The 22,687-nt window shown below is 32.3% G+C and overlaps 1 protein-coding gene across 4 annotated transcripts in view; it reads right to left on the reverse strand.

Moving 5' to 3' along the window:
- The window catches only part of LOC118186243 (transmembrane ascorbate-dependent reductase CYB561-like), a 141,783-nt gene that overhangs the window by 65,626 nt on the left and 53,470 nt on the right, over positions 1-22,687 (reverse strand). The window contains exon 1 of one of the 4 annotated variants that reach the window (XM_085814615.1): positions 6,602-6,859. The exons of 2 other annotated variants lie outside the window; for them this stretch is intronic. In XM_085814615.1, coding sequence (XP_085670741.1) covers positions 6,602-6,646 — 45 coding nt within the window. In that variant the 5' untranslated portion in view covers positions 6,647-6,859. Of the gene's footprint in view, positions 1-6,601; positions 6,860-22,687 lie in introns of those variants that run through there. One more of the 4 variants, XM_085814616.1, reaches the window with a different exon arrangement.

Consider the following 22,687-nt stretch of genomic DNA (forward strand, 5'->3'; position numbering starts at 1 on the left):
GAAATCATCAGCGAAAAGCTTGGTTACCACAAGTTTTGTGCAAGATGGATTCCAAAAATCTTGACAGAGGACCACAAAAATCAGCGAATGGCTGCAGCGTTGAACTTTTTGGACGCTTACCATAAGGATGGTGACTCTTTACTTGATCGCATCGTTACTGGTGCGAAACATGGGTGAAACATGTGAACTGTGAAACGAAATTGCAATCAATGCAGTGGGGGCACACAAGTTCTCCCCAAAAACCCAAGAAATGCATGCAAACAATGTCGGCAAGGAAGATGATGGCGACTGTTTTTTGGGACAGAAAAGGTGTAATTTTGGTGGACTTCCTGGAAAGAGGCACTACAATAAACTCTCAAAGGTATTGCCAAACTCTCCAAAAACTCAGAAGAGCAATTCAAAACAAGCGCAGAGGAATGTTGAGCTCTAAGATCTTGTTGATTCACGACAACGCCCGGCCCCACACGGCAAATGTCACTCGTAAAGTTCTTGAATCTTTTAAGTGGGAGTTGTTTCCTCATCCGCCGTACAGTCCCGACCTGGCACCGAGCGACTTCCACCTATTCCCAGCAATGAAGAAGTGGCTGGCTATGCAGCGTTTTGATGACGACGCACAGCTGCAAGAAGAGGTAACGAAGTGGTTGAAGGCGCAGGCGGCCGAATTTTTCGACGAAGGAATTTCCAAGCTCGTACATCGCTACGATAAATGCCTTAATTTGTATGGTGACTATGTAGAAAAGTAGTATTTGAGTGTGGCTTTCATCTGTATATAATAAAATTTGTTTCCTATACTTTGTTTATTTTTTTATTCCAAAACGTAATCTACTTTCTGGATAGCCCTCGTATAACACTTACTTCTTTCATTTATTTTAATAGATGGGCATGTTGTCCTTGTTCAGGAGTGTTCAAAATACGAGCATCATCAAGTACTACGTTTTTCGGAAAGAATATTTCTTCACCACATACGTCTCCTTTGTGAAGGATAAAAAGTTTGCGAAAATTTTTACATGTACATAAAGGATTAATAAATGAATAATTGTGTTAATTAGTGAAAGCAAATAACGACTAATAGAAGATAACAAAGGAGCTAAGCCGTTCCTACGCAACTGACGCCATTACGTAGGGTTCTAAGAAAAACATTTCTTCCATATTCTTTTATCCATATATAGCGTATATGTATATTTTCCATATCCATATATAGTCAAGAAAAAAAGGACACGAACGGAATGAGAAAACATGTTTTTTATTCGAAGTACAATAAAAAGAAAAAACAACATAAAGAGACAACGATCATCATCAAAGAAGGCGTTCGAAATTACGAACCGGACCGTGATGCAGGAACCGTGCATCATGCATCTTCTATTCATGACGTACATCTTCCATGCGCCAGAGAAGTGGGGCCGGCATCACGGTCCGGGGTCGTAATTTCGAACACCTTTAATAACAATTGTTGTTGGTTTTTGTTCTATTTGTAGGTTTCTGCTGTACTACTTCCATTTGTAACAATGCAGATATTAACTCCTATACAAGTCACCGCGCAAAATTAGTGTAGCTACTCTTTACAATGTGAAATGTGTATTGCAGTATAATAGTAAATGATAGTTGCCGGGTTCGGACAACACCTGAGTAGTCTAAGGATGCTATCACACATACGTTTGTTTCGAAAGAACAACTATTTGGAACAATTTTTCTGCTTTGTCACAACAGCCAATGACCACAGATCGCTTTGGGGTTAACACAGGGGAAATTGGTTCTCCGTTACAAACAACTTTTGTCCATTCTTACAACTTTAAAATTGTTATTAAATTGTTATTGTCCAACTTTAAAATTGTTATTAAAAATTAACTAAATTAATTGCACATTAAAAATTAACTAAATTAATTCGAATTCGAAATTACTAAGCCGTTTGAAAAGAAGTAGGGTCTCTGACCCAGCACTCTGGTGCTACACCATTTCTCTAGTACGTACATTACAAAAAAGATAATGGCTGATTGGTTGAAAACGAAAAACTTGCAATTTTTTTCGAAAGGAAGGCAAAAATCGTGCGTCTTTTTTCAATAGTAAACCAGGCAGAAAAATTTTCCGAAACAGTTGTTCGTGTGAAACAAATGCGTGTGTGATATGGGCCTTAGAAAGCCGTTCGGGTGTCCGGCCCTGCTGTCACCTGTACTAAACATAATAAAACATGTTTTGCCCCACTGTTTGTGTCCTTTATTGCGTTTTGTGTCGTCTCTACCAAACCAGGAAAGCTATGTGATTTCCCATCGTCTAAGTGTACTACTCTATCTCTGCTGAAAGTTTGTCACAGCTATACTGATACACCCTGTATATACAAGTCTATGTATCAAGAAAAAAATAATTTTATAAATTCGATTGAATGTAATTGTAACAGCCTCACTAGCGATATGTGGAATTTAGATAAAATTTCAACTGTTATCAATAGAAATTAGTAAAAATTCCCAATTATAAAATGAATGAAGAGCAAAATGAGATTTCGTTTGACAAACCGACAGAAAACAACTTCTAACGATTGGTACTGAGACAGCAACTTAAAGGTGGTTATACAAGACATTACTGCTTCATAATAAATGGAATTTGATGTGAAATATATAAATCAATAAAATAGATATGAAGAATTAGATTACTTTGAATATAGTATATCATTCTAAGACTATCAGCCTAGGGGTAGAGTTTGGGTTACTATAAAAAAAGAAAACCAGTTCTTCATTATAAACACAGAGACTACCAACAAAGAACGCTCATTTAACTTCTTTCGGTTTGGTTTATGTGATTACGGCAACGTCTAGAGGGCCATCTGCCTAAGGCAAAGGATGCCTTCGTGGAGGGCTTTCAAACAAAAACTGGCTCGTACACACGTTACACATGGGGAAAACCACGAAAACCCATTCACGGGGCTCGAATCTCGGACCAAACTACCAGTGTTTAGCGACTTTACCGCTCGGCCGCTGGAGGCCCTTCTTTACTTCGGTGCTGATAGCTTATTGAGTAAAGACGTATAGTCTTCATTTTTTTTCCCGCAGAAGGTACACAAAAATTCTTTTGGTGACAAAATTGGTAGAAAAATTAGTTGAACAAATGTTCGTCTGAAACAAACAATAGTAGTTTGTCCGATAGTATTCTTAGAACAGGCCTTTCTATTGAGCTTCTCAATACTAATGATGACAAGCTTCAAATGCATGTAGTTCCAGGATGTATAACATACATATATATCGTCTCATGACTTAAATAAACTGATAAGAACTTGCCCAGTGGGTCAGCTGTGCCTCAACAAGAATGATGGTACTGTCCCGTGATAATCGTCTAAAATGGTTAGTTCCTTTTTTTGGATTACAACTCTGTACAAATTCTTTCATTTCATACTAGAAGTTTTTTTGCCTATCTCTGTGGTCTACGAAGTTAATTTTTCAACGTTTCACTACTAAAAAGGCTACAAAATTACGTTTAGTAGGCTGTGCGTGGTCATTTTTTGACTTATACATTAAGACGCTCCATTCAAAAATCCTAGGGCAGGTTTCATTCTCGTAGTGATAGCCCACATATGCTTTGTCTTAATCAATTAAACAAATAAACAAACTTCATGACTGCATAACTCTGAATAGCATATCTCAGCGCTATGGATCTCATTACGAAACAAATAAAAACAATAGCATGCAGCAGAGCTATAAATCTCATTATCGAATATTTCTGGGGAAATACAGTGTCTCAAAAAAGTGATGGGACACTTGTGCTTTACAAAAGGAAACTGCAATAAAATAAATTTAAAAAACATGTAAAATTTTTTGTGGGTGTGTTTCATACTTAAATTTAGTAACAATTATTACATAACATACATTTTCTCAAAATATTAATTTAATAAAAATACAATTGTTTAGAACGGAGCAGAAAATGGCTCACTTAAGTGATAAGACACTTACTTTTCCATGAAATATTTATCCAAAAATTTTACTTTTTAAAAGGTTTTAATATTTTGTTGGATTTCCTTTCACTTTTAAAACATGATTTAATCTTCTTGGGATGGATTCGACTAATTTTTTTGCGATTTCTGGAGTGATTTTACCCCATTCTTCTTGAAGCACCGATTTTAATTGGTGTGTTTGAAATGGTGTGTTTGCGAATTCTTGATTCCAATTCTTGCCAAATATTCTCTATGGGATTTAATTGTGGAGATTGTGGGGGTGTTTTTATTATTTCAGGACAGTTATACAGCAGCCAGAGTCTAACGTTCAAAGCACTGTGTTTGGGGTCATTGTCCTGGTAGAATTTAAAATCGGTATGAAGGTTCAATTTTCGTGCTGAAGATTTCAGATTTTGATTTAAAATGTCAATATACTTGTACTGATCCATTATACTGTCAATAAAAACAAGATTACCAACTCCAGCGGACGACATACACCCACATACCATAACTCCTCCTCCCCCATGTTTTACTGTTGGCACCAAGTTCTGTTTGCGAAATTCTTCCCTGGGTTTTCTCCACACCAAGATTCTACCGTCAGAACCAAATATATTAAATTTACTCTCATCAGCAAATATAACTTCATTCCAGTAATCAGAATTCTTATTTATGTTGGATTTTGCGAAAGCCAGTCTGAGTTTTCTATTCTTTTCACTTACGAAGAATTTTTTCCTGGCTGCTCTACCGTGATATCCAGTAAATCGAATTACTCTTCTAATAGTCTCAGAATTAACAATTACTCCATATAATGCTTGTAAATCAGCAGCAACTTTAGGAGCACTCATTCTAGGATTTTTTTTTTTTTTTTTAATATTTCGAACGATAATTCGCTTTATTCCATTGGATAGTTCTGATGGTCGGCCAGGTCTTCTTTTATCCTGAATCATATGATTCTTTTTATATCGTTTAATGATATTGAAAACTGTTGAATGACTGAAGTTAACTGTTTCAATAGTTTCTCTAATAGATTTTCCACGTTCAACATGCAAATTAATAATAATTTTCGAATTCCAGGCAAAGTTTCTTTTTGTTTAGCATTCATGGCTGCACAGAGCTAAAAAACACAAAAATTCCAAAACAAACTGGAGAGAAATACTGCAGACGATTTTATAAATTATTGGCAATTGCTTTTGAGTAAAAATAAATACCCCAAAAGATATTTTTATTGCTTACTTCAGACGATTTTTGTTGCATAGTACGTAGTGTCCCATCACTTAAGTGAGCCATTTTCTGCTCCGTTCTAAACAATTGTATTTTTATTAAATTAATATTTTAATATTTTGAGAAAATGTATGTTATGTAATAATTGTTACTAAATTTAAGTATGAAACACACCCACAAAAAATTTTACATGTTTTTTAAATTTATTTTATTGCAGTTTCCTTTTGTAAAGCACAAGTGTCCCATCACTTTTTTGAGACACTGTATTTTTACTTAAAGCTCAAAAAAAAAAAAAAAAAAAAAGAAGGAAAAAAAGAGTGAGAGAGAGGGACAGATTTATATCTTCCGTTCTACTGGGCCAATTGACGAAATTTTTTCATGTCTCGAAAACGCGACTTAGGATATATATTATATTTGTATGTACAGTTGTTCTAACATAAGTATTTTGACAGAGAATCGGACTTTTTCTGAAATGACGTGGCGATTTTGTTTTTCCATATTTCGATTCAAATTATGTCTAAATATTAAATTTTGTAAAATTTGGTGAAAAACTGACCGAGAAATTTAAAAATTCATTTTGGGGCATCTTATTGAATTTGCCCCAAGAATAATTCACTTGACGAAATTTTGATTTATAGCAGAATATTTTTCTTTCCCTTTTTACTATAAAATCTCAATTTCATTTCTTTATAATCTCTTAGCTATGCTAATCCACATATTATGTACCTTTTCTAGTTAAATGGACGTGCTTCTCTGAATATGCGGCCATAAAAATTTTAAAAACAATGGAAAATTATAACGCTTGCATACTAGGAAAAAGAGCAGGTTTTTCTGTTACTTTCATTGTGATGTACTGATGTACCACACATTTTGATATATAATACTAATAACAAATTAATATATAACATTAAATATAACCAAAATATTACTTTTTTCGGTCTTCATAATTTTAATTCTTTTTGTATAGTGCATACAAAGTAACAAGTAAAACTATATGTTCTATGCAATTTTTGTTACATAGATTGAATTTTAGCAGGAAATTAAATAACTCTCATACAGATATCTAGTCTTCCATTTTGAAATTCGCAAAAAACTATAAAATTTCTCTTGGCATTAAAATCCAGCATAACATAATTTGATTTGCTACTTTACTACAAATGCAATGAAGGTTAAATAACAGCTGTTGATCGGTGATGACTACTCTACTAATATGCAATATTAAATTATTTTATTTAACAATGTTATACTCATATACATAATTATTAACTTTTAATACAATATTGTATTTTATTTTGATTTAACATGGATTTAGAAACCACAATCATTTACCACTTTTGCCATCTTAATTACTTTTAGAAATTGCACAAACCAACGGATGATGATCATAAAATTAATTTTATCAGAAAAATAATAAATATTTATCATATCCCTTGTTCCCAGCCACGAAGAGGAATAAATATTTACCTCGCTCGCTTTCGATAAGGTGCTCTTCCTCTTGTGTAGTAGCATCCATTTCCGACAGATGGCTCTAAATTCTCCCACGTGTGACACTCAAAATTCTGTTCCGAGCAGAGGAATATATATTTTTCAGCATGTTACATTCTGATTAATCACTACAAAAAAACTTTGAATTATACTGCGGATTTACAGTGCAAACAGTTAGTAAGCACTACAGCTAACATAACGTGCGTGGTGAAAATTTTCCTAACCTTTCTCTAGCAGTTTGGCTCTGGGATTTTACGTCACGAATATGACGTCATTGGTCGATACACAAAGTGCGCAAAACCAAGACGCGACAGAGCTCCAAATTAAAATCGGCGCGGAAAAGATTTTGCGTTTGATTGAAGCTGAAGGAGACTTTATATGCATATTTTCGAAGGGAATAGAATTTTTTTTCCTTCCCGCTAGGACCATTACATACATAAACAAATAAGGTGCGGAGAAAAATATTAACATTTTCAATTTATGGCGGGACAAAGTTATGAGTAATTGATTGTAATTTAAAATGTTATTTTAATCTTTTAAAAAATTTAGCAAATAATATATATGCATATAACGTAGAATACATTTCATTACTTGATAAACTTAATATTAAATGTACTTCTAATAAGATTACCTCATTGTAAAAAAAAATATTTTAAAATAATGTTTCAGAACATTAAAGCTAGTTTTATTGTGTCTAATAATTCATGCTTTCTAATAACTGAAGTTACAACCAATTTTATAACTCGGCAATTATACTTAAAATATCGAAAGAAATATAAAAATACTAATAAAGCTCAATGTTTTAAATTTACGATTTATTGCTTTAGCATCTGGCAACAAATGATTGGCGTAATTACTTCCTTGAGAAAAGTCTCATTAAAGTAAAAAATGACTGCATAGTGTAGACAAATTATTTATTAAATTACTGATAAATTAGAAAACTATTACATTATTGCCATCAGTAACAACACAGAAAACATTAAACTAAAAACTGCAATGAGATTTTTACATGATATGGACTACTTTACTTAAGCGGATTTCTGTTGAATTTTAAATATAATTTTGTATGCACGCAATGCACTTTTACACTTTAGATCAAGCTGCTAAGAGCTATTACTACTTCTACGGAGAAATTTAGGAATAACGTTGGAGCGAAGATAAAGGGATGAATTTTAAACGGAAATAAAAAGCTGAATTATTTGGATATGGCAAAACACACAAAAGACTCTTTCGTATTCACGTTACACATGGCGTAAATTGCGAAAAACACCCATTCACCTAGCCCATTCTGTCTAGGCTAAACCGCAATTCGAACTACTACCATTCAGCGGTCTTAACCACTCTTTCAGTAGCTGGGCTGAGAATCAACAATAAACTACTAAAAATTATAAGTACGCCCGTCACGCTTAGAAAGATAAGAAGGAAAGAAGAGAGAACAGAAAATTGGTATTATTCAAATATGAAAGCCATGAAGGTTTAAAATATGAAAGCCATGAAGGTTTAAAATATGGAAAGCTATGAATATGAAAATTAAACGCAGTAGTTTATTATACTGTAGAACTCCAATTATCCGAATCAACTGGGACCGGACCCCATTAGGATAATAAAAAATTCGGATAATTGGATTTATTCCTAAAAAGGGTCAACGTATACTATAATTAATTACTATATGTACTGTATGTTGAAAATGGGAGAAAAAAGCTATTTTTAAAGAAAAAGTGGTTTTAATTGACTAAAATGAAAAAGCAACACTTTTATGTACATGTTATATGGCGTACTGTAGAGTACTTACAAGTATTGAAAGCCATTACTTGCTAACATCTCGGTCAAAGAAAGCTGTTTGACTGCCTTCATTCGTTTTCGGGCATCCAAGTTGCGCATCCGCTTTACAATGAGAAGTTGCATGTGGCCACACTCATAATTTTTTTAGTGTTAATTTATTTTCTTAAGTTCTGAAAGAGATTCGAATAGTTGAAGTTCGGATAATTGGAGTTGCACAGTAGTTTAAACAGATTGTGTTTGAACTAACAATCTGAGCATTAATTTCAAGTATCTGTGCATAAAATACTGAAAAATTTTTTGAAAAAAAAAAAAAAAAAAAAAAAAAAAATTCTGTTCATTTTGATATAGTTACGTAAATTTTGAACTGTACGACAGAATTTCAGTCATATTCATTGCAAAGTTAAGCAACCAAATCAAGGAAATTAAAATTAGTGTATTTAGTGGAATTTAGTATAGGGTGATTGAGTAAGCATATTTAATGCGTATGTTTAATTTTAGTTTCTTTTAAACGTGTGTAGCCCACCAGCGGCGGAGCGGTAATGTCGCTGAACACTGGTAGTTCGGTCTGAGATTCGAATCCCGCGAACAGGCTGGTTGCATGGGCGTTTTCGTGGTTTTCCCCATGTGTAACGTGTATACGAGCCAGTTTCCCTAAGAAAGTCCTCCACGAAGGCATCCATCCTCTTAGGCAGATAGCCCTCGAGGCTTTACCATAATCACACACACACACACATTAAACGCGTGTAATCACTTGATTTGATGTTAAAATACAGCTAAATACTTATGCAATTTTTTTTCGTTTTTGCAGCTTGAAAAAAGTTTGCTAGAATTTTATTTTATTTTTATGATTTAAAATTAACTTTTAATTAAAAAATTTATACTTAATCATTATTCCACAATTTTTTAAGGCGGATATCATAAGAATTGAAATAAAAATCACAATCAATAGAGGCTTATAAAAATTCTATTCAACATAAAAATACTAAAAAATCAACTTCAATTCATTCAACAAATTTAAGCTTGCTACAGTTTCTGAGAGAATATCAAAATATTTTTTAATTTGCGTCATACTTAACATCAGGAAATTTTTTTATTTTATACAAAGTTTCTACAATTCTAATTTGCAATTCTAAACAGATGGCTTCTTTTTTTTTTTTTTTTTTTTTTTTTTTTTTTCCTTTATGAACGACGAAATAAAAGGAATTTTATAGTCTCGTGAAGTAAACTATACTCCTGGTGTTAAAACAGGTTATAGGATTTCAAATTTATTCGTTAAGTATGCGAATTATTTCTCATTATAGATAAAGAATAATTTTATCGTAGCGAGAGAAAAAAATTCGTGGGGTGGAGAGTCACCGAAAACTCCTGAAATTTTCCTGACGTGTGATTCGCATTAGCAATTTCATGAAAACTTCGTAATCGAGGATTTACATTAACATTTTGGAAGAAAGATTCGCGCCAGAAACGAAACAATAACACAAAAAATAGTATGTAACTCAATCAGATTCGGAAATGTCTTCAACAGCGTTATTTTTATATCAAGATTATTATTTAACTGAGTAGTGTTTTTATGTATTATACTATGCATACATAAGGATTTTCTTCATTAAATAGCAAGTGTTTTAAAAAGGTTGTGTGGTGTATTTAATTATGGCAAAGCACACTAGGGCTATCTGCCTAAGGGGAGGGATGCCTTCGTGGAGGATTTTCTAAGGGAAACTGGCTCGTACACACGTTACGCATGGGGAAAACCACGAAAACACCCATGCAGCCAGCCCGTTAGCGGGATTCGAACCTCGGACCGAACTACCAGTGTTCAGCGACTTTACTGCTCGGCCGCTGGTGGGCCCGATCCTTTTTAAAATGCCTTTTCTCTCGCCCTAGTGTGCTTTGCCGTAATTAAATACACCACACCACCTAAAAAGGATCGTCGTCGAAATTAACAGGCAACGAAGGGATAGCTATACATCAATAGTTATATCTTCAGGAAACGAACTAATAATTATAATAGAAATTAAAAAATAAACGGATAAACTTGAAATTAGCGGATTTCTTCCATATTCGCGAAAAATCTGACACTCGCAAAATCCTCTAAAATTCGCTAAAGTCTGTGCTGCTGTAAAATTACCGTCCTAATTCACAGTTTAAAAATTACCTTGTTCTGCTAAAATTTCAGAATAAATTGGTTTGCTTTTGTAAAATAGACTATGCAAAGCAAGCAACGAATAGCCGCCTCAAAGTAGAATGTCTTCGTGAAGGGCTTTCTGCGGGAAACCGTCAGTATTCATGTTGAACTGATTTGAGTGAAAGAGAGTAGCAATTACTATTAACAGCCAAGCAGACTTGAAAATAACAAAAATAAAAGCTACGAGAATTTAAAAAAAAATTTTTTTAATATTTTAGATTTGGCCACAAGCGCACGGAATCTGTTGTCCGAATTTCTGTGAAAGACGCGACTATGAACAGTCAGATAGCAATCCTAAATTTATGTTTTTAAAAAATTGGTCTGCACATTTTCAGTTTTGCCAGATTAAAGAACTGATTTTATTTCGCATGTTAAATTTTGAAAGCTTTAATATTAATCAATCAGCGCAAAATTATTTACAGTTTGTAGCAAATAAATAAACAGGCAGATGTATAGATTTATGAAAATAAATTAAAGACATCGATTTAACTTACTTTAGGATGAAGACGTCTGAGGTTACAATGAAGAGGCACTTTGCATCATTCTAAATGTAGCAGTACATTCACATTACGAAGTTAGAATGCCTTTTCCAACAAGTATGTCAATTAAAAACATGACGGAAACACTTTCTCATTCGTTTAGTAGGCAGACGATCATCTACAGCTCTATTTCTAAACTATAGCACTTCTGAATTTTTAAAGAACTGAACTCACAGGCAGCAGTAAAAATATCTAGGCAATTCTTAAGAATTTAATGCAGTTTTGTTTTTAGTGTTAATAATAAATGACTGATTTTGGATAAAAGAAAGAAGCGGAGGAGTATTTAGAATTTATTTATCTTACACTAATTCAGAGATCACAAGAGCCCGTCTTTGATACATCTTAATTCTTATCAAAAGTTATACAATTCCAGTAGGAACCCATCAGTATTTCAAATAAGATGAATTTCGAAGTCTCTTAGCTATGAAATAAAACGGAATATCAGAATGAAATTCTATTGTTCAAGTTGACTTGATTTTGACACTAGCTGCTGAATTCAGGAACAGTCTATTTCCTATTAATTTACTTTCAATAGGACCTCTTAATTCTCCCGTATTATATTTTTTTCTAGAGTTTCATTTTAAATATAAAATCATAATCACGACTAAAAATTAAACATTTTATACCTTTTCTTTTTCTTTTCCAATACATTTTTTTAAATCAGACATTTGGCTTTGTCTCGCACATCTTTGGCTCGTGATGTGTATTATTTTTTAGATAATATATATATATAATATTGAATGATCTAAAATTCATTGAATTCGAAAACAAGTTTTTCTAATACTTGCGCATTAGCTTCAAAGTAAGATAATAATAATTTATTTACTAAAGAAATATTGATTATATTATCTCCTAATATAAATTTAGTAGAATGTATCAAAATGAGAGAACCCAGAAGTATGAAATTTAATTCCGAATATTGTTTAAGGGGACTTGAATTTAAATCACGAAAAAGATTTTGAAAGGTAGTTGAATTTAAATCATGAATAAACAAAAATTCAAACTTTGGAAAAGAAAATTAACACACCAAGTGATTATCGTCATTGATCGGAAATTAGTTGATTTTTCAAGGGGAACAAACCAACTCATGTTCAATGAACAATAATTAATAAATGTGAAGGTGTTTCGTCTTTTACTCTAGTAGTGACAGCAGAGCGGCAAGAAGGGACGAAGATGTTGATACTAAACGGAGTTCAGCTAATAACCATCTTTATTTTCAGACATATTAGAATAATTCTTCGTAGACAATATACATTTTTATCATAAAAATTACAGTAATTTTTTATATACACAGAGTAACGAGGCGATATCATTTTAGACGGACAAGCAAAGCAGCGTTGATCTTGGCGTGGGGAAAGCTAGGAGAAGACGATGACGCAGTTTATTTGCCAGCGGTATTTATAATTAAGTACATGCAGAAAGTATTCTAAGCTATGATTGGTTAATTTGGGGTTGTTATATAATCTTGGATGGATCTCGAATTTGGGAGAACAGATGAATAGGGAAGAGCACCCAAATTAGAATACTAATTTTGAGTTCGCCAATTACTTTTAAAGCAGCTATCATATTTTCTTATATTTTATATACATACCAACATCCTAATTTTATAAATCTTATGTCTATTCAACTCCCGTCAGAAATGAAGAAAATAATAAATTTTATGATGTGAAAGTATCGTGTTTTAAGGATATCGAATAAAAATATTCTGATACCAATAAATTCGGCCAGAACTTTTATCATACAAAAATAATAATTTAATAAAACATTTATCTCAAAATCTAAAAAGCAGTAAAAACTTATATCAAAAAGAAATCTCCTATTTAAAACTGATTTCATTTATATATTCCAGCGGAGTAGATGAAGCAGGGAGGGGGAAAGAATCGACTGAGCATTAAGGAAAAAAAATCTAATATGTATACCGCATAACTTTTCTTGTACGGGCTATTAAATTATGCATAATTTTTGCTACACTTCATTCAAACTTATTTCCTCAATTATTGTAACTTAATTACCCGATCCCTCTAGGCAAGTTGAAAATGACATCAAAATTTGCAAACTTTCCTGCCCAATTTTGCCATTCTTGTATTTTTATTTTACTTTTTTGTAATTTTATTTTTTCATAACCAGTATCAAACTTTTCCCAAATACAAATATAGTAACCGGGAGACCACACTGAAAGTTAGATTTCGTTATTTGTTCAAAATGAATTTTTTTTTTTTTTTTTTTTTTTTAATTTGACGTTACCAAAACATAAATATTTTCGTCATTTAAAACAATTTTGTAATCGAATGTATATAACAAGGACCAACGATTGCAAATAAAGGTCGGGAAAGAACTTTCAAGCTTGTTGATGGGAGGTAGGTGTATATATACTCCTTATATTGCCGATTGTAATAGAAAAAGGGAAGTGCATAACTAGATACTATACACAAAATTTCAACGCTCCACGGCAAACCGTTTCTGAGTTATGCGAAAAAGTCCACTTTGAATCCATTTTACAATCCGTTTTGGAATAGAGTCCTTTATTCTATCCGTATGTACACTGCTAAAAAAAAAAAAAAAAAAAAAAAAAGAGGGACAGTGCTCTATATCTCCCGTTCTACTGGGCCGATTGACAAAATTCAAATTGCGTTCTTCATGTCTCGAAAGCGCGACTTAGGATATATATTAGATTTATATATAGCACTATTCTAACATAGGTATTTTGACACAAAATCGGACTTTTTCTGAAATAACATACCAATTTTTTTCCATATTTCGATTCTACGTCTCAAATTATGCCAGAATACCAAGTTTTGTAAAAATCGTACGAGTAGTTTTTAAAATATTAGCTCTCAAAATTTTAGCTCCTCAATGTTAATTGAATTTGGCAAATATTTATTAATATCTCTTTTTTTATTAAACTTTTTTGATTTTTTCTCTCACATTTCAAAATTTAGGTTCATTCCAAATAAAATTTGTCCATTTTTTGTGTTTTATTTTTTAAATTTCTATTTTTAAATAATTTTTATAAATTTTTCGAAAAAACTTTTGAATTATAACCTATAAAATTTTTACCATCATCTTAAAGTAGGTGTATTTTTAAGCATATCTGCAAAAAATTAGACTTTTTTATTCAAAATTTTCTAAGATATACACCAATTTACATATTTTCGAGATTTGAAATTTGGCATCTTTTTTTGAGCGATAATAAACGCCAAATGTGGTCTATGGATTTTTGTTACAGTGAATTGCCACAGCTATTTTTAACCTTAAATTTCAAGTAAGATTTTACGGAGCATTAATTATATAACATTTTTTCCTTCAATGAAGCGTAATAAATATTTATTAATACTATATGAAAAGCTATTTTTTTAAAATTATAGATGATATTATTCAAATTTTTAACTATTTTTTTTAAATTTCTCTCTATCTTCCTTTTTTAAAAAAAATAAGAGTAAATTTTTACCTTCGGCGTTTTATCGTCTGCTACTTTACTTCGTTTAAATCGAATTGTCTAAAACTGAAAATTTTCGTTTGATATTTATTTGAATTTTATGACATTAAATGCATAATTTATTTCTAAACAAACTGTTGCTTTTGAAGTGGCTGAAAGAGCGGCTGATACTATCATCCACATTTTTAAAGCACAGTATATTTTTATAGAAACATAATATTTAGAATAATCATTTTTATAAAAGTCAAATTTTGATATAAACATACGGCCTTCTAGAGACTGAATTAATGGAAGTTCAATGGTTATGTAGAAATGATCTGCAGCTACTTAATGGCTGGATAAGTCAGCAGATTCTGTGGACAAGTAAGAATAATTCTATAAACGCCACCCAACATTCAGGATTCAATTAACAACGAGGATACGATGTTTATTAAATGAATTTAAGAAATTTTAAAACATAAAAAACCAACTCATTTTTATCCTAAAATGTATTTTTGTGCGTAGCGTATTTTCATTATATCCTTAAAATTCTAATTTAGAATGTAATTGTCAAGAACTGAATCCTAATCATCAGTAATATAATTAGTAATTATTACGGTTATTAATAAATCCTTCTTATAAAGTAATTGCAAATATTTCAAAAAACTTTCTGTCTGAATGCAAATATTTTTCTATGCAAATATTTTAAATTTTATATTAATCAAGATTGCACACGATATTATTTATTTGCACTTCAATTCTTACCGTCAGTTCCAATAGAAGTTACAAATCAATTATATTTAATTAAGAATTGGATTGGATTATTTAATTATGGCAAAGCACACGAGGGCTATCTGCCTAAAGGGAAGGATGCCTTCGTGGTGGACTTTCTAAGGGAAACTGGCTCGTATACGCGTTACACATGGGGAAAACCACGAAAAGACCCATGCGGCCAGCCCGTTCGCGGGATTCGAACCTCGGACCGAACTACCAGTGTTCAGCGTCTTTACCGCTCGGCCGCTGGTGGGCTATTTAATTAAGGAATGACCATCTAAGTTTAGAAACAGCGTACCGTAACAGCAATTCAATTATTGGCGCCGTATCTTTAATGTTACTCCCGAATGGCAAGCTACATGATTTTTAATGAGTATTCGGGTTTTGCTAGTAACTTCCCTTAGAAATCGCGCTTAAACTAGGTTAGTTGGTTATTTGAACATAGAAAGAACATGGGAGCTATTTGATTAAGATGCTTTCATAGAGAACCTTTGTAAAAAGAACCTAGAAAACTACGAAAACCAACCATGCAAGCCTGGGTTCGACTTCGCAACAAACAATTAGTATTTAACAATCTTCAAATGCTAGACAACTGGTGAGGCTCCAATTAAATCTCCAATTTAATATTTTATTTGTAAATATTTAAAATATTGTTGTATTCTTAGACACAAAAAGCAGAATTTAAGTTTTGTTAACTTGTTAGTAAACTACCAAGCCGTAGTGCAAATGAATATTCAATTTCTTTTCAATAATTGTATTCACTTAATATTCTTGGAATATGAGCTAAAGAAGGAACGTTCTTGGAAGATTAAAGAAGTGTTTAAATCCAGTGACATTACGTTTGTCTTACAAGCTTAGGATCAAAACGATTCTGCAATTGCCCGAGTTGTTGACTTGTAAATGGAGAAAACGTATTCCAAATGTTTTGTATTGCATGACAATGCATCGTTTCATTATTCAATAACCAATCGGAGAACCGCTTGTGCTCCGAAAATAAGTATGTGTACTCAATTGTCCTGCATGTTCTTCAAATTTGTCTTCTTATGATTTTTTCCTCCCCAAAACTAAAGGCCTCTCAAAGGAAAGTTTTTTGACATTGAAGAGACAAAAGGAGTATGACATCTACTTTTAGAGGCAGGTCAAAAACAGATCTCTACAAGCCTTTTCTTCCATTACATGTTGTGCATTCAGACAAATAGTTGCATCAGCGTAAATTCTATAATCTATTTTTTGTTACACTCTTATTACTTTATTAACATACAGTGAATATATACTGTATGAATATATACAGTGAATATCTACAGTGAATATATACTGAATATATACCTTTTACTTCAGCTTCAGTAATTCGGAATTTTTGACGGAATTGTTGTCGGAACTAGGACTTGGAAGATAAGTCAAATTGAATATTTCGATAATTCAATAAATTCATGGTCGAAGTTTCAATATTTTATTTTCGGAGGGAGGGGAAATTTTTTCAGTTTTGGTCTAATATCCTAAGTATATTTGCTTCGATTCTTTATTTTTTCCATAAAAGCGAAAATCTTACGCATGGTATACATATAACGCATAGCTAATAATTAAAATTTAATAATATACAGGGTGGTTATAATTAAAATTTCACTTTGAAACGGTCATAAAAGGAAAACTACTGGATCAAATGTTATCAAACTTTGTAACCGTGTAAAGGATGTCATAGGAATTTATTTTCCGCGAAAAAAAGAAAGTTGGAAACCTCACCACCAGGGCAAAATGGCGCTGTATGCAATATTGTTAAACGAAATATGGGTCGGAATCTAACTTAACCTTTTGTTACACGGGTTTAATATGTTGTATACCCTTAAGAAACTTTGAAGTAGGCAAATTACCATTTAAAGGCGTTAAATTCGATAAAAGTCGAGTGCGCCATCCGTGTAAGTGAGAAATTCGTCCGTGAAAACCACGAATTAGCGATTAGAAAACGTGAGATCGCAAATCACTCGCACAAGTGCGTACAATCTGGAAATCGTTTTCTTACAGATTGCTAATTAGTAATTTTTAAGTCTGAATTCGGCACTAAAACATGAAGATACTGATTCAAAACGCTTTTAATCGATTTGGGCCAAAGAAATCTCTCATGTTATCTATCTAGTTCCATTGCATTCTCCTACTGCATTCGATTGCATAGCAGTCATTCCACACCGTTTAGTGTTGAATGACAGCTAGTATTATAACTGAACCATTTTCTCTGAAGAGCAGTCGACAGCTGGACCACTGTTATTGCAGCTCACTTAGAGTCAATGTTAAAATGTTTCGTGATACATGAACTGCAGTAACGTGGTATTTTAGATACTACGATTTTTATGCAGGGCTGGGCCCCACCTCACGTGTGTCGCACAGTTACTTAGGCAACATTTCACGAATGAAAGTCTTATAGGCCAACACTTCCCCTCTTCCCACCAGACCTCAACCTCTGTGACTCTTGGCTATGGGGTTATCTCAAAAGCACTGTTTATGGTGATAATCTAAACAATTTGGCAGAAATGAAAAATGTGATACACTGACATGTCCGTAACATTCCTCCTGATATGCTAAGAGCTGCTGTCGAGAATGCAGTAACAGAATTTAACTTACTTTCGGAAAATGCTGGACGCTACATTGAACCTGCTTTGTAACACGTTTCGGAAAATATTAAACGCATTTTAAACAGATGTTTTCGTGTCTTATTTTATTTAACAATATTGTATACAGCGCCATTTTCCCCCTGGTGGTGAGTTTTTGAACTTTTTTTTTTTTTTTTTTCCCCGCGGAAAATAAATTTTCCTTTTATGACCATTTCAAATTGGAACTTTAATTATAACCACTAGGTAAATTAAACTTTAAAAGTTTGACAGTTTGGTTCAAGTCCCAGCTTTAAAAATATATATATAAATATAATCTTTTATATTAATCTTCTCTTAGAAAAAATGTTTTAAGAAGCTAATTTTTCCCTCGCGTTATAGATTGTATAAAAAAACATGATCTTTAATATGATTTAGATTGTTTCAGCCGATATAAGAATCGGGTTACTCGGTGGTGAAGAATAAACACTGCTGGAATGTTTTATTTCTTTGTCATTTAGCAAAAAATCTTTTAATTAAAATATTTATCCTTTGGACTTTGCTCTATACTTTGTTTATAGTTAAAATGTCTAGAAAATGAAAAGCTGTCTTCAGCTGAAACACAGTTGATGCAATTGATATTTTAAAAAATTGACAAGAATGCAAAATTTATGAAAATCTAGCAATCGAAAAATCTTAATTTTCTTGTGTGAGCACTTAAAATAACTGTAGAAGGAAAGAAGAAAATTAGGGAGAAAAGCAAGCAAAAATTTGCAGGGAAAATTTGGCTCTTAGACATACCAAGATGTTTCAAAAAGTTGAACGCTTTTGAATATACTTTCAGGTTAAATCAAAGAATTTAGGCGTTCAAAGAGAAAACACTTGGGCGTGTAGACCAGAAAATACCATCAGTTGATCTTGTGTTATCAGAAAATACAAAAACGATATCATTGCAGATTAAAGTGAAGAGCGACTGGTTTTAGACTATATGGTTGTATAAATTTAAATTACGTTATAGAACATCATATCGTACCATAAATGGAGAATCCCATGATTTTCTCAGTCGAATTATTTGAAGATTCAGGAGTTTATCCAGTATTGTATGTGAATGTCACCTAAAGGCGTTTTTTTTCCCTCCTGATGAAACAGCGGCCGAGCGGTAAAGTCGCTGAACTCTGGTAGTTCGGTCCGAAGTTCAAATGCCGCGAACGGGCTGGCTGCATGGGCGTTTTCGTGGTTTTCCCCATGTGTAACGCGTATGCGAGCCAGTTTTCCTTAGAAAGTCCTCCACGAAGGCATCCCTCCCCTTAGGCAGATAGCCCTAGTGTGCTTTGTCATAATTAAATAAACCAAAACCTCTTGATGAAACCAGTCTTTTCTTTCAGCTCATACCTTCAAAATGTTTAGCCTCAAAAGACTGATAAAGGCTCTGACCAAATATTGATGAAATGGATTGAATTGGATTATTAAGTTACGTCAAAGCAGGGTTATCTGCCTAAAAGGAAGGATGCCTTTTTGAAGAACTTTCAAAGGAAAACCAGCTGGCATACATGGTACACATGAGAAAATCCACGAAAACACCCATGCAACCAGCCCGTTTACCGGGATTCGAACCCCGGAGTGAACTACCAGTGCTCAGCGACTTTACCGCTCGGCCGTTTGTGGACCTTTATGAAATGTAAGGCGATAACTTTATTTAAAATGATTGTCAGAAATATCAAGATATTTCGAAAAGTTGGATGTTTTTAATATACTTGCGGAATGCCTAAAGAAAAAGCGCAAGAATAAAGTAGAATGCCTGAAGAAAAAATAAATTTTTGGGTAAAATTTAGTATTTGTTTTTTTTTTTTTTAATTTAAAACTTTTTAATTTTATGATATTTTATTCTTACGATTTCAAAAATAAAATATTTGACTAAAATATGAATAACATTTAAGAAACCAAATGTAGGATAAAATTGTGTAAAGCAATGGGCACAATGATAAAACTATTTAAAGCAGTGTATGCAAGTCATCCTAAGTTAAAATGTCGGTTATACTACATCTCTCTTATTTATATATATCTTTTCTGAACGGAACATTGAAAGGCGTGTTAACTATGCTTTACTGTATTTGCTCTTTTAATATATGCAGTTTTCAAACGCATCGTAATCTGGGCTACAAAGTATTCCTCCGAAAGAAACGAAATTCAAATAAATAAAATCAAATTCTGGAAAATTTATTTAAAATGCTCAGTTCGAAGGAATAAATAGAAAATTTTAAAACAATTATCTGAAGAGACAATGCAACACAAACAATTAAAATAAAAGTATAAGAATTTAAAAATTACCTAAAATAATAACTATGACAAAAAATATATATAAAGAAAACTATTTGAAAAAAAATAAACGCTGCACCTTTATTTACGCAGTTCGAATAGGTAAATAGAAATTTTTAAAACAGTTATTCGAAAAAAAACCATGCAACTTAAACAATTAAAATGAAATTCGAGAAAGAAAAAATTATTTAAAATAATAGGTTATAATTAAAAATACAATATAAAGAATATTATTTAGAAAAAAGGAACGATGGTGACTTTTTTTCCTCTCACGGGAAAGGAAACTAGGTTGCCATATATTAAGAAGTTCGCCAAGTGAACTATTCTTGGCGCAAACTGACAAAATAGTGCCAACATAAATTTATGAATTTCTCCGTAAATTTTGCTCCAAATTTTACAAAATTTCATATGTAGGCGTAATTTGAGTAGTAGAATCGAAATATGTAAAAAGATTGGTATGTTATTTCAGAAAAAGTCCGATTTTGTGTCAAAATACCTATGTTAGAATAGTGCTATATATAAATCTAATATATATCCTAAGTCGCGCTTTCGAGACATGAAGAACGCAGTTTGAATTTTGTCAATCGGCCCAGTAGATCGGGAGATATAGGACTGTCCCCCCCCCCTTTTTTTTAGCAGTGTACATGCGTCACGAAAAAAAAAGGGGGGGGATTCGAGAATGGTCAAAATGGATGACAACCCATATTTTTCGCGAGTACAATACTGCCTTTACTATGTAGAAGGAAGCAATAATGTGTTAATTAAAATAAACGTTACAGATGGAGACGACGCAGAAACTGTTTTGGGGGAAGCGCGCAGTTTGGTATGAGTAGAAATATTTCCGCAGTATTAAACTTGTAAACAGAAGAATATTAATTTATTTTCTTTTTTGTACTGCAGCAAAAGTTCATTTGACATTACAGTAAGCCCCGATTATCCAGTGGTCGATTAACAAGGTTGCGGCCTATACGAAAAAGATATAAGTTTAAAATTACTATTCCAAATCACCGGTGAAAAAACAAAACTATCTCCGAAACAATTAATAAGAAAAAAAAAATCTGAAAGGTTTCAGATTTTAAATTACATCCAAAGGGTCATTATTTTAACGTTTTGTGTGTTACCTTTATTTATTAAATACTAGCAGCTTCGCTGCCAGCCTTCCTCTGGCTTTTAAATGTACCGGAAAAATGGCTGAAGGGAACAAACACCAAACGTTAAATTTAAAAACTGCGTAGAATTTTACTCCGCGGAACAACTTCATAAAAAAAATATTACGTATAACAAAATTACAATGAAATAAGCAATATCCCTTAACACAAATATTAATTATCCTAATAAATAAATTAATCAAATTCCCTTTGCAAAATCTTAAGAACTCAAATGGTATAAAGGAGGTTAAGAAATTTGTTTTTTGTAAAAGCACTCAAAACTTTTCAGTATCTTAAAAACAGTGAAATGAGCAATAAATAACATAAAAGAATAAAAAAAAAAAAAAAAAAAAATTCTGAAAAGCAAATATAATTAATGATATTTTATCTTATATTTTCAATAGAAAAAAAATACAATTAAATAAGCTATATCCCTTAATACAAATATTAATTATCCTAATAAAAAATTAAACAACTTTCCGTTGAAGAAAAAAAATCATGCAAAACTTTTCAATATCTTAAAAACAGTGGAATAAGCAAAAAATAACATGAAAGCAACTCAAAAAACATAAAATTCCGCGCAGAATTTTACTCTGCAGAACAACTTTATCAAAAGAAATCAATAAAAATGTATTATATATATATATAAATGACGATGAAATATGCCAATCTCTTAAAAACAGTGGCATAAGAAATACGATGAAAAATTGTTGCCAAACCCATATTTCTAAAAGAATGAAACTATTCAAAATGATGCGGTTTCATCAAAAATCTATCAACAACAATAAGAAAGGAAAATTGTTGCCAAAATAACATTTTTAAAGATGTGAGATGTGAGAAGTGTACTCGGAAGCTTCATTTAAAAATACAAAATAGTATCATTTTTCCAAAATTCTTTTTGTAAAAGCAGTCGCAAGGATGAAATTTTAACGTGTCCAAAACCCAAAGAAAAATAAACTGTACATTTTTAAAAATAAACTTTTTTAGAAAAAATCCCGTTGAAAAGGTGTTAAGCTCCCTTTGTTAAATAAATTCGTATTTAATCGATTTATTGAAACACGAAATTTGTTTTAAGTTCGTAAAATAGCTAAGTGCCTACGTTTCATGACGATGTGAAAATGGAGTGTGTAGAGTAAAATCTCGCTTTCCTATAGCCCATTATGTCTCAAAATGACGCGATTTCATCACAAAACATAAAATAAAAAAATTCGAATTCGAATTTCGAAATAATCGCTTCGAGGTGCACTGGCTCTTGTCTAGATGCACCTATGTACCGCATTTTGTAGCCGTGAGTCTGTTAGCTTACGCGCAGCGCGAACGAAAGGCA

This window comes from Stegodyphus dumicola, chromosome 4, assembly GCF_044657685.1.
Source record: "Stegodyphus dumicola isolate Sdum_Otavi_A_Nest chromosome 4, ASM4465768v1".
NCBI classification, from domain to species: Eukaryota; Metazoa; Arthropoda; class Arachnida; order Araneae; family Eresidae; genus Stegodyphus; species Stegodyphus dumicola.